Source organism: Balaenoptera physalus (assembly GCF_965194825.1).
Source record: "Balaenoptera physalus genome assembly, chromosome: 4".
In the NCBI taxonomy this organism is placed as follows: domain Eukaryota; kingdom Metazoa; phylum Chordata; class Mammalia; order Artiodactyla; family Balaenopteridae; genus Balaenoptera; species Balaenoptera physalus.
The window spans coordinates 70,694,984-70,712,085 of NC_138891.1; the positions used below are offsets into that span (position 1 = coordinate 70,694,984).

The 17,102-nt window shown below is 38.6% G+C and overlaps 1 protein-coding gene across 2 annotated transcripts in view; it reads right to left on the reverse strand.

Annotated features, from left to right (window-relative positions):
- The window catches only part of FGF12 (fibroblast growth factor 12), a 538,421-nt gene extending 521,822 nt beyond the window's left edge, over positions 1-16,599 (reverse strand). Inside the window, exons 1-3 of one of the 2 annotated variants that reach the window (XM_082461586.1) lie at positions 16,446-16,599; positions 16,152-16,294; positions 3,768-3,912 (exon numbers count right to left, since the gene is read on the reverse strand). Coding sequence is in view for 1 of the 2 variants with exons in the window: in XM_082461585.1 (XP_082317711.1) it covers positions 16,152-16,164 (13 nt within the window). In the remaining variant the exon portion in view is untranslated. The remainder of the gene's footprint in view (positions 1-3,767; positions 3,913-16,151; positions 16,295-16,445) is intronic. The other variant, XM_082461585.1, reaches the window with a different exon arrangement.
- Between the last annotated feature and the right edge of the window lie 503 nt (positions 16,600-17,102).

Here is a 17,102-nt window from a genome sequence, read left to right on the forward strand (position 1 = left end):
AAACACCATTAAAAGTACAATAAAGGTGTGTGTGTGTATGTGTGCTAAATCCATAAAGATGCAGCAAAAGGGAGAGAAGACAACAACTGTCAAATTTTAGAAATAGGAAGCCAGCTGGTGAAGATATAAAGGATTTAGCAGACGTGAGAAAACTGAATTCTAAGTCAGTAGTGGGGAAAGACAATAAGCAATCTAACTTGGACTGCAGAATCTTCAAAAGTTTAGACAGCGGTAGCACCAAGCTTGTCTAGAAATAGGGTAAAGGGGAAAAGGAGAAAATACACAGAACTGGTGGACAGTTTGTTCTCAAGAAGGTATTATAACCTCAAACCCTCTCCTAAACGTTGAACATCTAGACAACTGCCCTCCCCAATCTCAGCAGAAGACTGCAGATGTGTTCTTTGTAGAGGACAGAAGAGAGGCTCTCTGTGCAGTGGGCCAAGTACCACATTGAAAACTAAGAGATTAAGTGAATTTACATGCTGATCACTGAGACCCACAGAATCCTGGCAGCCACGTCTTTATCATACAGGCAGGAGAAAGTCTTCTCTGAGGAACTTATAAACAGTAAGAAGCAAGACCTAAAGATACTGATATCAGGAGTTCCACAGTGAAAAGCCCACGAAGGTGACCCTATAACTAAGATCATTACCAATAAGCCCCACCCACGTGTACAGAGCTTCCAGTCGCCTCTTTAGCCCACTCTTAAACATGAACAGGCAACAAATATAAAAATATCTGTACAAAGTCTCTAACATGAAAGACAGAAATCAAAACAAGTAATTAAATAAAAGCTAACTGGAAACAAAGGCTATGGAAGGAGATGAAAACTTCTAAAAACTATATTATTAATATTCCTAACAAGGTATTAGAAATATTGCCTCAGTGAAAAAAGATAGCACAATATAAAATCAAACATTCAAAGAAAAACAACAAGTAAGAATCTTGGAAACTAAAAGTCTGATATCAGAAATTAAAAATAAAACCTAACAGAAAGAGTAGAAGATAAAAATGAGCCTATCACCTAGAAAACAGGTGAAAAAATGCAAAGGAGGTGAAAACAGGAAATAAAACATATTAATAATAAAAATGTTTTAAAATTCAGGATATCAGGAACTTCCCTGGCAGTCCAGTGGTTAAGACTTCACCTTCCAATGCAGGGGGTTTGGGTTTGATCCCTGGTGGGGGAGCTAAGATCCCACATGCCTCGGGGCCAAAAAACCAAAACATAAAACAGAAGCAATATTGTAACAAATTCAATGAAGCAGGGCCAAAAAACCAAAACATAAAACAGAAGTAATATTGTAACAAATTCAATGAAGACTTTAAAAATGGTCCATGTCAAAAAATCTATTAAAAAAAAAATTTCAGGATATCAGTGTCTAAGTAACAAGATTTCAAAAAAGCTGGAGCCAAACAACAGTAACAACAAAAAAGAAACAGAGAATAGGAAATCATCAAGAAAAAAATTAAGGAAAATTTTCTAGATGCAAAGAATGTAAGTTTCCACATTAAAGAAGCCAACTAAGTACCCAGTATAATGGGTGAAAATAAAACCATAAGAAGGCAAATCTTCATAAATTTTCAGAACTCTGGGAAAAAAGTTTTTCAAAGAGAAAAAAATAAGTCATATTCAAAAAATGATGAATCAGAATGTCATCAGACAAGAACAACAAAACTGAAGGCAGAAGACATTATAGTGGTGCTATTTAAATTCTGAAGGAAAATTATTTTCTACCTAGCCAAGTTATTGTCCAAATATGAGGAAAGAAGGAATATATTTTCAGATATGCAAAAGTCCAGAAAATTTAACTGTGTATCCTTTTTTTCAGGAAGCTGCTGGAAAATTGATTCTACCAAAATAAGGAAGTGAATTAAGAAAGAAGAATACAGAGGATACAAGAAAACAAGAGAACCAAGCAAAGAGACCTGCAGAGATTTTCCAGGGTGATGGAAAGGGAGATTCCAGGATCAAACCAGTGCATAGGGCATAAAAGGAAAAGCGCACATATAGAACCAAGTCAGAAGGTTCCAAGAGAGATTACTTCAAGAAGATGAACTTGATAAGATATCTGTGCATAAGAATGGCTGGAGCTGAAATTCAGAAAGCTGGCAGAGGCTTGGAGTTAAATAGTGAAAAGTATGTATAGAAAGCTGAACAAACAAAAAACAAGACAACTATCAACCACAGAAAAAAACAAAATCATAAGAGAAAGGAAGAGTAATCACAGTCATGAAAAGCATTTACATAGTCATAAAAGTGTAACTAATAAATACTGAGCTAACCAAAACAATAATGTAACAGCCCTGGGGAGATGGTAGGACAGGAGGAATGCCTGTTGTGAGAGTGCGACGATGAGAGAGAGATGAAAACTTCATTTCTACAACGGGACATCAAAAATAGAGCTGAGAAATTGAAAGGAGGTAAGAAGAGAATGTCATTTAGAACACAGAGGTAAATAGCAAAAAGAATTGAGAGTGATGTCTCTGGAGAGGAAAAAATTTGAGGGAGGGGACAAGGAAGTGGGAGGGAGGGACAAGGAAGTGCTTTCTTTGATAATACACTTTCCATAACTGTGACAAAAATGGCAAGTGCACAAAAAAGAAAAGGAAGACATCACCTCAAATGTTATTCATGAGGGATCATCATTACACCTCTCTTGCTCTAGAAGCATTTCTGAAGGAATGAGTAGCATCCGAGGCTGCAGTGTGTTCCCCAGCACCCTCACACCTTTACTAAGACCTGCATGATTCAATGGGGAGTAGAGATCAAAAGAGGTTGCGCAGAGAAAAGACAAGGCTGTCCTTGCCATCTGTCTAACCGCTCCTTATGGTTATTTGATGAAAATCATCTGCTGACCTTCATTTTCAAAATCTTGTTCATAAATCTTTCACCAGCCAAGATGAGACCTTCTCTATACAAGGTGGTATTCTAGATTTCAACCACTGATTACGGCTGTCCAGTTTGGCAGGAAGTGTCTTCCTGAAACAGTTTTAAGACTTTGATCCAAAACAGCTCTATGTTGAGTTACAACTAAAGGCTCAGACTGGAAGTATTATGCTTGGAATTCATTTAAACCTTTAAGCAAACTGAATCCATCAGACTCAGCAAAAGCCATGGCTATGATTTTGTACCACAAGTTATAATGAGGCAGTTTTGAGATACTTAATGATAGCTACATTTTGTTGAGTGCTTACTATTTGCCAGGCAGTGTGGCAAACACTTTCATATACTATATACTATCTCATTTAATCCTCAAAACAACTCTGAGAATAAATACTATTATTATCTCTATCATATAAGTGAGAAAATCTAGAGTTAGGAAGATTAGGAATCTTGCCCAATATCTTCTGCTAGGAACTAGACAGACAAAAATCAAAACCAGAATTGGGTTAAAAACTGCTCTAATTTCTTCATCTTCTCTAAAGAAAGACAGCCAAAATATCAAAATACACCATTGAAAGAGTGACGGTAGGTTGAAAAAGAACATATATCTTACATGAATCTTCATATACTTAAGGAGAATTTGAAGAACTTCATATAGCATAGTTGCAAAATACATGCATATTAGTACCTGTATAGTGTTTGTCCTGTTATTGTAATTCTGAGAGTTGATAATAATTTATAGATCACTGAAGAGCAATATTTGAGCCTGACACATTTCAAAAATATTTTTTGGATCTTCCCCCTAAAATACCAATCTGTAAGTTTCAATGCAAAAATTTCAGGGGATTGAGAGCCAAAAGTGAATAGAAATGAAACTCACTGTTCCATTAAGCAAGGGAAGTGTGTCAGCAGCAGAGGTTGGCAAAAGTCACAGAGTGCAATACTGGATCACAGCATTTTCTCTGGCGGTGGAACTGTGCTTACAGGTATACCTTGCTTTGCGCGATCGATATTTTCTTGAAAATCTAGGGAATAATTAAAGCTTTGCAAATGGAATTATACTCTAAACGCCCTGGAATCTAATTTTTAAAAAAGACAATTGATATTAATATTTTTGAAATATAAGTTATCATTATCTACATTATGTAATTTGTAACAGGCCACCACAATTTTCTTCTAATCTTTCATTTCATCATCAGGATTCATCATTCACTGTATCCTGTCCCTAACCCTACCTGCTTCATGGGGGCAGTGACTTTGTCTTCTCACTACTATATTCAGCACCTAGAACAGTGCCCAGCTTATCAAATATTTGCCAGATTAATGAATTAACCAATCACTTAATCTTTCCTAGTTGCTCATACTATTGCATCAGCTTGGAATATTTTTCCAATGTTTCAATTCCATCCCTTCTGCAAGACCAAGCTCAAACTCCCTTCTCTGTATTCCCACAGATTATAGTTCTGAATCTGGTGTAACAGCAGAGGGTATAAATCTTGTATTATTCATTGGTTCCTGGTCTATAACACCTAGGCAGAGTAATCCACATAGAAGATATGATATTAAGAGTAAATTTTAAATTTAATCTAAATTTTCACATGCATACCCCACTGTCAGCTCTTCCTAGGCTTCTGTTTGTGTCTATCTTCAAAACCAAATCGTGAAGTCAGAAACTGTGTCTCTTTTCATTGCTAATCTTGATGATAAGCAATGTTCCTGGCACAGATAAATACATGTATTCATTTTATAAATGAAAACATGTATTATTTGTATACACCATTAATAACATCTTTGTACTAATTAACCAGTGTGTGGGTATGGGTAATACTGGGGTGATTTTGTAGATGTGATCTTATTTACTCTTTTAAGCTATGGAGTTCTATCATGAGAATGCTACCCCATGATCCCTTATTCTGATATTCATCAATGATCAGCCAAATGTACATTTATGTCTAGATACAATACCCAAATACAAGAGAATCATAGACTACATTGTTTACACCAGGGGTTCTCAAAGTGTGATCCCCTAACTAGCAGCATCAGCATCCCCTGGGAACCTGTTAGAAAATGTAAACTCTCAGGCCCACCCCAGACCCACTGAGTCAGAGACTATAGGAGACCGAGAAATATGTTTTAACAAGCCTACAAGTTATTATAATCCATACTTACAGTTGAAAACCCCTGACCAGGTACAACTGGGCAGAAAGCTGTTCTCACTATTCTTCCCTGAACAATGGAATGGTGCCTGGACCTAAGCAACAATGTCAACATTCCTATCACAACGGTCAAGTTCTCTCTTCTGAGGAAACTCAACTTCATCTTAGGCCAGACAATGGGAATAAGTAAAATTCTGATCAAAAAGATTAGTGGATTTCTTTCATTTTTGTCACTATTCTTTAATTTTTTAGCACGACTTAGACCAGTAGGTCTTAAAAACTATCATTTTAAGCCATATACCACAGCTGCATGGCATTCTGCTTGTTCCAACCTAAGGGGGAAAAAAATGAGTGAACTAGAACTAGACAGAATGAAGGGAAAACTAGCGAAGCAGCAAGGGTCAGCAGTCTAAAGAAAAGTATGAACCAATCTAGACCAATCACAGCTGGTATCAAAGTAGGGAGGGTGGGCAATACCAGGGGAAGAAAAGAGTATGGTTCTATGAGAGTAAGAATGGTGGCAGCGGCCAGCATCAGCGTCAGGTAGGAATCTCATCTTGCATCAGGAATGTTCACATGAGATGGACTGAAGGATACTGAAAGTTGCGTCTGGCTCCATGCAAGGGGCTAACGTGATAGTGAGGAGTTTAAGGCAGGAATCCAGCCCCATACAGGAAGACAGGAAGTATTAATAGTAAGCCTAAGGGTCAGAGGATAATCGCAACAGCAGCAGCTGTTAACACTGAGTACTGATTTTACGTTTGGTTCATTACATAAATATAAAATATTTATTTATTATATTTGTTATATATTATATATTTATTATATATTACACATTAATATATATTATTTGTCTCATTCATCTTGAAAGAGCCATTGTACAAATAAGGAAGCGAAGACACAGAGAGGTATCTTGCCCAAGTCACAGGGACTAACAAGTTGCTAGCTGTGTGTCTGATTTCAAGTCTTGCAATCTTTCTACAACACCACTGAGCTTCCCAGGTAAGCAGGACAGCTACTGCAGGTGATGTGAGAGAAGGAAGGTGCAACCCCACGCTTACTTAAGCCCCTGGGGTTGGAAGCCACCTCAGGCATATGAGCAGCGGGTGCTCTCTCATAGCCACCTGACAGCAGGCAGGAACACTCCTCATGCTTCCCCAAGTCTGGCTCTGATGGGCCCAGGGTTTCGGTGAGCCTGAGCCTGCAGAGATCACCATCCTGAAGGCTAATGAACTGTAAACATCGTATGTGTGTGTACACAGCTGGCCTAGTTTTCAGCAAAGGAAGTACCAGACCAGAGCAAAGTAATGCCTCAGATGTTCAGTTGTAGTTAAGCTCACAGACTCCGAAGCTTGTCTGCTATGTACTAGCTATGTGACTTGGTCAAATTACTTAACGTCTCTATGCTGGGGTTTTCTACTCCCTAAAATAGGGATAACAATACCGCTTGCCTCACTGAATTGTTATGAGGATTAGAGTCACTATATGTAAAGCACAGTGCCCTATACATAGTAAAAAAAATATATAAGCACAATTTCAAAAGACTGTTATCTCCTCAAATGTCCTTTCAATGTCCAATCCACAATCCAATCATCATTACCCAAATATTGCCTCTTTTTACACACTACCATCTATTATTCTTTGTCCACGGACATACAACTTTCACATTATTGTAATCAGTACATATATCCACATCACTGCTTTTTACAGTTACCATCATATCACAAGTATTTCTGATTATAACTCATGTTTATAAACATGTTAATGTCTGTTAAATAATCCATCCCATCACTAAATTTTATTCTCTGCACAATCAAGAAATTCATCTTATTAATCATGACACCCTTAGACTTTAGATAACTTTTATCTGGAAATAAAAAAGGCTTCTTCTATCCAAAATGATCAGTAGCCAATCAAACATCAGAAGACAGAAAAGGTTTTTAAATTGAAGACAATGAAGGACTGAGTGCAATTATTTTTGAATAGTATGTTACTAATGATTGAGAACTAAAAGAAAATCAAATCTCTTTCTATAATGTGAGTAAAACACTCAGCACTTGGACTCCTTGGCATTATTCTTTTTTTTTATTTTTATTAGGGAATATGTGCTGATTAGGGTTGGGAGAGAGGAGAAAACCATACCCACCAAATCAACTTCACATATGGCTGATGTATAACTAAACTAATCTTATTTGTAAAGACACATAAGTGGAAAAAAAATATTACAAAAACATAATGTACAATCTGATGAGCAAAAATGCCACTGAGTTCACTAAAGAAATAGTAGAGACCAAGGCACCAACCATAAATCCTTAAACAAAACATAATCACTGTAGTCCCTACATAAACACCTCACAAATGCTGGTTCTTACAATCCCAAAGATGAAAAGAAACTTGCCTCTGATCCACCCTTGTTTCACAGAAGAAGAAATATGGACAGAGAAAGGAAGTGACCAGCTCAAACTCACACAAGGAGTTGGGGCAGAAATCAGGATTCAAATCCAAGTCTCCAGACTCTCAAGTCAAGATTTTTTCCTCAAGGCCACTGCAACCACCCACTGGTTGAGACATACCTGGGTCTATATGTGGTCACTATCATGCAATCTACAAACTCCGGCCAAGTAGCCATTTTCCCCCAGTCTTAGTGCTTTCTCACATGGAACCAAGTTAATTGCTCAACCCAGTTCAATTGCTCAAACCAGTTATAGACCGAACAAATTCAGTCACACAACTCACAGCATGAAAAAGCTAGCTCAAACCTACAGGGGCACCTTAAAAATTAATGTGGTAATTAGGACCACCCTGTTTTATTTTCTGTAGACATCAAGTCTAAAAAGGATCAAGTAAAGGAAGAATGCAAACAAGCTGAAAAGGCAGTTTCTTTGTAATAAGAAAGTAGAAATCAATAGGCAAATAGAGTTATATATATTTCTTTTTAAAAAAAGGCTTAGGACACTGAGCTCGAGAGAGGAGAATAAAGATTTTTCCCAAAGTTCCTCCACTGAATAGTGCGAGCAGAAGTAGAACCAGAACCCAGGTTTTCTAGCATCTAGTCTAATATTAGTTTTATTTCATCAGAACATGCAGCATGTTTTCCATGCCTCAGCGAATCACCCTAGTACACAATCTCATAATCCCACCAGTATGTTGACTCCAGTTTAAAAACCTTACCCTTAGAGAACCTAACACATAGTAGGCACTCAATAAATAATTCTTATTAAATAAATCAACCAATCATATTGTTTTAAAATTGCTTTGGTTGTCTCCCTCACCTCAGTATTATTGAGGGTATTGCTATACTTGCATTATCAGTTTGCTTTTTATGCTGATGCAAAGTCCATGTCATCTCATTTTGAATTATTTGTAGGCTTGCAAATAAAGCATGATTTACATGACAACCTTTCTCTTGACATATAGCAAATATTTCTCTTTTAAATCCTGGAAGAGAAAAAAAGTAAACCAAATTCAATTTTAAGTAGTGCTGGAAATGTTAAAAATATCTTGAAATGAAAGAAGTACCTTTGGAAAAACTGCTTAAATAATCTAATTTTAAACTTTCCAGATTTTTAACAATTAGAATGATCATGTAATAAGTCTTGTGAAATTCTCTAATTCGTAGAACATCTAAACCCAATTTAGTAGGTGAATGAGACTAAGGGCAAAAGCACCTCAACATTGTTTTTTTGAAGTCAGAATCATCTAGATTTTTTGTTTGCAAAAAGTTAAAAAAGAATTTCCAATTTGTCTTGGGATGAGGTTTGCTCCGCATGTTTGGTATCAGTATTTGAGGAACTGAGAAAAACCCGATTGTTTCACATGGGCGATATCTGTAGGAACGAATGGGGTAGAGAGAGAGACTGCTATTGGCAGACTGGCTTGCTGCTTCCTCCTGCCTGCTAGTTAAGGGAATCTTTCATGTGTTTAGTTACCTTCTGAATGGCCTCTGAAAGCTTCCAGATTTTTTCCTGCAGTCTAGTCCCTTTGGACTGCTTCTCAGGCTAATGCCAGTCCACAATTAGTAGAGAAACAAAACCCTGACCTCAGAATAGCGGCTTACCATTCCTTTTTTTTCTTCTACAGTGTTTACAGCCCACTTTCAATTATCTGTGCTCTCTGAATCACTGGTGGTGGGATTTGTTTCAGGTAAAAAGCCAGGCAGAGTATATGCTTAAAAAAATGAAAAAGAAAAGCTCTGTGGAGAGGCAACAGGTGTCCCCTGGGATACCTGCCAACGTACCATCAGTGCATCACAGCAGCAAAATACCATGGCCTCCCTGGGTGGGAGTCCCACGTTCCCAAAGACAGGGAGACAGAGACTGTTTCAAAGAGTAACTGGAGAGAACAGCAAACTAAAATTAGAACTATAGATATCGATCCTGGAACAAAATCCACCATATTCTGCAGGCAGGGATGCCAAAGAGGATGAAGACATTGGGGGAAGTCATGGGTCTTCTTGGTCTCAGACACACACCATCTATTTACATGTCTATTTTCTAACCCAAGCCTGTAGGACAAGAATTAGTTTCTCTCTTCTACATGTTTGCTCTCTTAACACTAAAGAAGGCAATAATAAAAATCAAGGTCCAGGCAGCAGGAGTCCTGTAGCGTTTCTGACAAACGACACACGTATCTGTTAACGTTTCATATTAATCACCCTGTAGCTTATCTACTGATTCCTAATTGAGAGTGCACATCCTAATCACGTGAGGTGCTTCTTAAAGATCCAAGTCCCATGTACCATGGGGTGCCCCGTGATTCAGATGTGCACCCCTGATTGAAAATCCTGTTAGCGGCCAGATTTTACACAGTCTATGTTTTAAACCCAACCAAGGTATAATGCTTGGCCCAATGCATCTCCATCCCCAAACCCACAAGGTGTTATATAACTGCCTTGAAACTACATCTGAGCAACACAGAGATAAATTCACGTTTTTGAGGAGTTACTGCAAAAAAAAATACATAGAATAAGAACAAATGAAATCCCTTTTGGTAAATTAAAGCCTTTGCAGAAGTCAAAGGAGATAACTTGTTGAGTGTGTATGCAGTATGCTTGCTGCTAAAACTACAAAAATGGCAAAGGATTAATTTCTCCCCTCTAGGATGAGATCCTAATGAAAAGACAAACACAGCTAATAATAATGAAAGACTATGATTCTAAACTCTAAATGGTTTATTGGTACGAGTTTAATTTCATAATCATGATATAGGGGGTATGGGGCTTAAGGTAGGCACAATAATTCTTGTTTTACAGAGAAATAAAGAGAAGATGGATTGCCTAAGTCACTTCGTCTTTCTCAGCCACTGTTTTGTTATCTACAAAATGAAGTTAAAATATCTAATCACAAGGTTTTAAGGGCGATGACATATATTAAAAGCCCTTTAAAAAAATACAGAGTGTCTCATGAATGTGACAAATCAGGAAACCCAATATTAACAAATCCAGTATAACATAATTATTAGTCATTCAGTAAGCACAAAACACCACACCTAATAGGGTCAAAAGCTTAAAGGCATAAAAGAACAGGGATAAGGGAATGACAGAGAAAACTAACTGGCCACCTCCAGACTCATTACTAATACTAACAAGCCTCATAATAACCACCTGACTCAGACAATAGGTTACTAGCCAGGTAGCTAGTCAGTTGGAACAGCTTTTAGAGTAGGTACTTAGCAAGAGTTCAAATGTTCTCCCACACAAAAATTCTGTTTAAAGAAACCAAAAGTGGAACAAAAGGCAGGCATTATTGTTGTGGAATGTTAAGTGCCTCCGCAGAGGTCATTAATCACTATGACTTTAGATTCTAGCCTCCTGGGTAACCTACTAGAAATCTGAAAGATGAATGGAGAAGAGACATATGATGTTAGAAATCGGCAGCTCTTGAGCCTGTCGATGTAGCCCCAGACTGTAAGCTCCTGGAAGGCAACCCAATGCACTATTCATATCACCATCCCCTACATTTAACAATGTGCCTGGAATAATGTGGCAACTCATTAAATATTTTGAATTAAATGAAATGAACTCCCTTTGAAATTTAAGAATCTTTAAGACTCAGACAGGAAAAGTGATTTGTCCAATGTTACACCATTAGAGCTGGGATAAGAACAGTGATCTCCTATGCCCAATGTGTATTCTGTTATGTTTTGTACCATGTTATATTTTACTTATCCTACAATGGTCTTGGAGATTTGGTTGTTTGTTTTTTAACCACAAAGTAGCTTTTCTAAAAATCACTTCCCAGCTCTGATAAACTAGTTACTGCATAGACATTTCCTTTGTCTCCTGCAGGGTGAACCATTCTGATTTCAGAGAAATGAGTACTCTGTACCTTACCTACGTTGGTTCATGCCCCTGGCTTGCCTCTAATGCTGGTGTGAAACTCAGAACACAGTTGAATCTTCACTGGGAACACATGTGTAGTTCTCTATAAAGAAAGCAGGTCATGTTACTGCCTTCTATGTTCTGGAATCTAACTGATGTTTCTGGTAGCCAAACTTCTTTCACCTCTCCCAATTTACAATCTCCTGGATGCATGAACATGGCATGATTAACTAATGAAGGCTATCCAATTCAACATATGTAATCTGAGTCCCTACTATGTAAATGAAAATGTTTTATCTGATGCAGGCACCTGAGTAGCTACATGAATATTAGAGATTCATATTATGCCCACAAAAAAAGTTATCTATGAATGGAGATTTGAGAGTGAGATGTTTAAGATCAGAGACTGCATCTCAGTTTTCTTTTACATTCTCAGAACTAAGCACATTGGGAACATAGCAGATGCTCAATAAATGTTTGTTTAAATAAAGAACACAAAAATTATTATGTTGATTGTAAGAAATGCAGTATATGAGGGACAAACAAGGACTTTAGGTCATATCAAGTATACTAGTAAATATTAATTAGATGTAAGGGAGGTCAGGGAAGATCTTACACAGCAAGGGGGATGGCAAATGAACTCAAAAGAACTGAACAGAGGCACGTGACAATGAGAAGAAGGTAATGCTATATTCACTCTAAGACGGGCCTCAATTTAAGCAGTCTAATATCACACTACCATGGGTAAATACCAGGACATTTTAAGGAACTCAAAATAAACCTATAGAATAAGCATTTAAAGATAATCGGGGGGGGGGGGCTTCCCTGGTGGCGCAGTGGTTAAGAATCTGCCTGCCAATGCAGGGACACAGGTTCGAGCCCTGGCCCGGTAAGATCCCACATGCCACGGAGCAACTAAGCCTGTGCACCACAACTACTGAGCCTGCGCTCTAGAGCCCGCAAGCCACAACTACTGAGCCCACGCGCCACAACTACTGAAGCCTGCGCGCCTAGAGCCTGTGCTCCGCAACTAAAGAAAGCCCGCGCACAGCAACAATGTCCCAACACAGCCAAAAATTTAAAAATAAATAAATAAATAAATAAATTTATTTTTAAAAAAAGATAATCAAGGGGTTGAAATTAAACGGCTGGAGGAAGAACAGAGACGGTATTTTAAATGAGTCCATTTTCTGATATAACCGTGAGGCAAGCAATTTCTTCTGCATTTCATTTCCATTCTTTCCCAAAGCAACCAAAAACTTATAACATGATCACATATGCAGAAGCTTCCATATTGATTAGTTAATTTCAAATCTTCTACACTGAGGTCCCCAGAGTGGTTCATTCGTAGATACAATCAGTCCCGTAAGGTCTAAACCACTGCTTCTTAAACTTTAGTATGCATACAAATGACAAGCAGATGCTGCTGAAATGCAGATTTGGTTCAGTATGTCTGGAGTAGGGCCTGAGATTCTGAATTTCTAACAAGTTTCCAGGTGATGTTAATACTGCTTGTCTATGGATTACACCTTGAGTAGCGAGATCCTAGACCAATGTTTAACTTTGACTATCAATTTGCATCACTTGGGGAGCTTTTTAAAAATACCTATGCCCAGGTTCTACTCCAGAACCCATTAAACCAGAATGTCGAGGTGTGGCCTAAGCATCTTTACGCTTCAAAAGCTCCACAGGTATTTCTAATAGACCAGCCTAAGACTGAGAACCTAGCTGGACCAAGATAAGATGTGGTACAGGAGAGGGAAAAAAAAAAAAAAGAGAAGATCGGGAGAGAGAGAGAGAGAGAGAGAGAACGAGAGATTTGGAGAGGGAAAGTTCTTTCCTCACTGTAAATCAATGCTTCTCAAACTAATGTGCATACAAATAACCTGGGGATTTCGGTAAAAATCAGATTCTGATACAGCAAGCCTGGAGTAAAGGTCAAGGTTCTGCAATTCTAAATCAAACCACATTTTGATTATCAAGAGTCTAAATGAGTTATTCCCGAACACAGTTACACCTGAGATCTTCAAAAAAAACACCTATGCCTCTCTCCTACCCTAACATTCTGACATAACTAAGAAAGGGTTTGACCAGGCATGAGGAGGTCTAAAAGCATGCCAGATGATTCTAATGTGCATCAAAGTTTGTGAACCACTGCAAGGCACAAATTCTGTCAAAGCTGTTCAGACTGTGCACCAACCCAAATCTCTGAGGCAATATTAATTACCATGGTACATAAGGATCACTGAAATTACACCGTAAACTGATTGCTAGGTCAATTGATTTATTTTCCTCTCCTCTTTACCCTGATAACAGGAAGTGATGCAAAGCAGTAAGTAAGGAAGCAAAAAAAATTGACCTTATTTGTAAATAACTGATGCTCAACTTGCTGGAGACTCTGGACAAGCGCTCTAAGAAAGGTTTTCAAATGCTGGAGGTAATATGAAGGTTGTCAAATGCTGGCAACAAGAGTCAAGACTAATTGGGCCATTAGCCTTTTTTCTGGGATGGAGAACTCTTGAACTTTCAACTGAATCATGTAATAATACTCTGAGTATTGAAAGAGTTTCTAGTAGAAAAAAATATATATGCTTACATTTGAAAATGTCTTCCTGGAATTAAATTTGAATCTGTTGAGGGAAGACGTTTGTACATGGCAGCATAAAGTACTTAAGATGCACCAATTCAAATGGGATACGGATACATTCTTCTTAATACACATTTTTTTCTTCTATAACAAAATTTCAAGTTAGCTACCATTTTCAGCTGTGCCATTTGCATCAACTCAGAAAGTGAGACCAATGTGTAAATAATTAGCCATTCTTCATATGATCAGTACCTGGCTAATTCAGTTTTGCAAAGGAAGTCTGAGAACTAACATGTATAAGGACTTTCACCATGTCTCTTGCCTGAAGCAATTATGGTACCTCTGCAAAATGACCACAGTATTGGTTTGGGGCAAAATTATTAATTGCCTTTGGGTGAGTGCTGTGATTCACGCCTGTATCACTGCTATCTGGATTTCTATAGAACTTCTGGCCTGATTCTTCCCAGATAAACTTCTGAGATTCTTTCTCCTTTCCAAAATCCCAAGACTGGCAGAACAGCTAGAATGCTACTGTTATCAGCATGAGATATAAACCACCTGGAACTCTGCATAACATGTAGCGTATTTTATGGGAAACGAGGAGAAATAAAAAATTATTACTAGAGATACATCCTCTTTTTATGATGGGCCAGGAACTAGTGTATAAATTGGAGGCAAAAATGTTACCAAGAACCTCTGCCAAATAACCAAGTTTAATAATCAAACAGCAGGTGTCCTCTAAATACAAAAAAAAATGCTTCTTAGTAAAATGATACTGTCTTTTGTTTAATCTCATGTTCCAGAAATACTTAATCAGCTGGAATATTACAGACCTCTATGAGTTAAGACTTGGCTTCTCATTTTAAAATGGATTCTACAATACAGTTAATAAATATATGCCTCATGTATACTTATTGACACGGGATCTCTCATATATGTACATCATTGTTAATCAAGGAAATGCCCATCAGCAAACCATCAGAATAAAATTATCTCAATTAAAATTTGCCAGCTTGTCTGAATCCATGTTGACTCAGTTATTTTCATACTGAAAATGCTTACCTAGGTTGAAATACTTAACTCCTCTAATTAGATACTTTATTGAACAGGTACCTGCTATCATTTGACGCTTCAATTTTATTAATCAGCCCAGAAATAGGTAACCCACCACCACTCCCTGATCCTGAGCACACTACCACAATGACTGACATTCTTGGTTTAAAAATAAAACCTTGTTTCAAATATAGCTTCTCGAGTTCTGGGTAATGAATATAGTTTCATAAAAGTTGACATCATTTCTTCTGATTTCACCACAATTAAATACATCCAGTATTCCTACTGGATATCTGACCACATTACTCAAGACTCTTGCAAGCTGGTGGGCGTTTTAAAGAGGAGGAGGAGGAGACCTGCATAGATGGAGTTAAACCCAAAGGCTATCCAATCTTACAATTTTAATAGTCATTTTGTTTATGAGTTAAATATGCCATCAGAAGTTGATTTTTACAGTTCATTTACCAGTTAGTATGTGTATATTATGCAGATTTGCTATGAGGAGAATATTAATATATACATATCCAGAACTAGTATATGCATCATGCCTGGAGCCAAGCAGTACTCCGATGCACTGTTCTTCTTAGAGGTCAGTTCTAACGCACACTGTTCCAAATAGACCCAATTTCTCTGCTAATATATTTTCAAAATGCAGTAGGATGTGGTCATACACACCCAGAAATACCATCTTCGTGGGGGTGGGGGTGGAGAAATCCAAACATTTTTCCTATAGCAATGCATTATTGGATATCAGATACAAACGTGCCTGTCAGCAATCCTACAGCAAATGAAATATATTTATTTGAACCCATCCATTCTACAGAAAACAAACTGTTTTATCAACACATCTCACCTCCCCCACCTTCTAAAGACTCTTCCCACCCCCCTACCTAAAACGAAAAAAAAAAAGAAAAAAAATCACACTTCACTACGCAACTGATGGAGTATTAAACACTGTCTTCCAAGCTGTGGGAGTTAAAAAGAAGTCGCCTTCCTGCCACACTTCCCTGGTGCTGCAACGGACATAGCATCTCCTCCTATCGACCTAGTATGATGCTCACTCCCCAAGCACTGCAGTCCCCTCGCCGAGGGCTGCCCTGGCCACAGGCACATGCAGCGGGAAGTCCCCCGATGGGGACAGCCTCATACCTTTGCTCTCCATTTCGGTCCCTTTCGAGTGCTGGGAAGTTCAATGGAAGTTGGCCGGAAGATGTGGGCCCGCTTCAGATTACCAAATCCAGGAAGCCAATGTGATGATTTCGCCCGTACTTCCTTTCTTCCCCTCAGGCTTCCTGAAAGATGGGATTTCTTAAACCTTGAAGCTGCAATCAGCCACCAAAGGACCCTTAGCAGCAGCAGCAGATTGCCTCTTCAGGGGATAGGTTGAGACCTGGTATTGATATGCATGCACGGTGCCCGCTCAGTTTGTTTGTTTTTTTTTACCTGGGTCTGGAAGCTGCAAGCAGGAGCTGTCCTCCGAACGTGGTGCTGCAGGTGTAGTGACAGATCATCCCACTTTGCTCTCTGGATGTACAGCAGATTTGCATGGGCGCTGGCACGCATGCGCAGGGCGTCCCTTTCGGCCGCCTCCCGCTCCCCCGCCCTTCTTCGCTTCTCTCCCCAATACGGTCCTCAGTTATCCCCGCTGAAGAGCTGTAGCTTTCGGTCACAGGGAGCGCTGCTAAAACTAAACGCCGGACCGGATTTTCCTTTGCAAACTAGAAAATGGATTGGATTGGGATTGTGTTATCAATCCAATACGATTTTCCAGGATGGATTACTGAAGCCTTGGAGGAAACTGGGGTCTCCGAGCTGGGTATGGTTTTATTCAGCAGAAAGGAGAAAAGAGGAGTGTATTTACAAATCCCATTTAATGGTCACAATTTGGGGTTCTCTTCCTAGTTGCTGCAGTAACTTTTCAGGTGAACACTTCCTCCTCTTCTACCCACTTCCCCCACTGACTTTACGTTTCTCTTTGCATTCCCATGTTTGTTTTGCTTTTTTCCTCAGGGATAGAGTGGGAGTAGCCCTGGAGCTACCAAAGATGAATACTCTCCCACTTCGTTGCTACTCCGACTGAGTTTTCTTACCTCCCCGAGA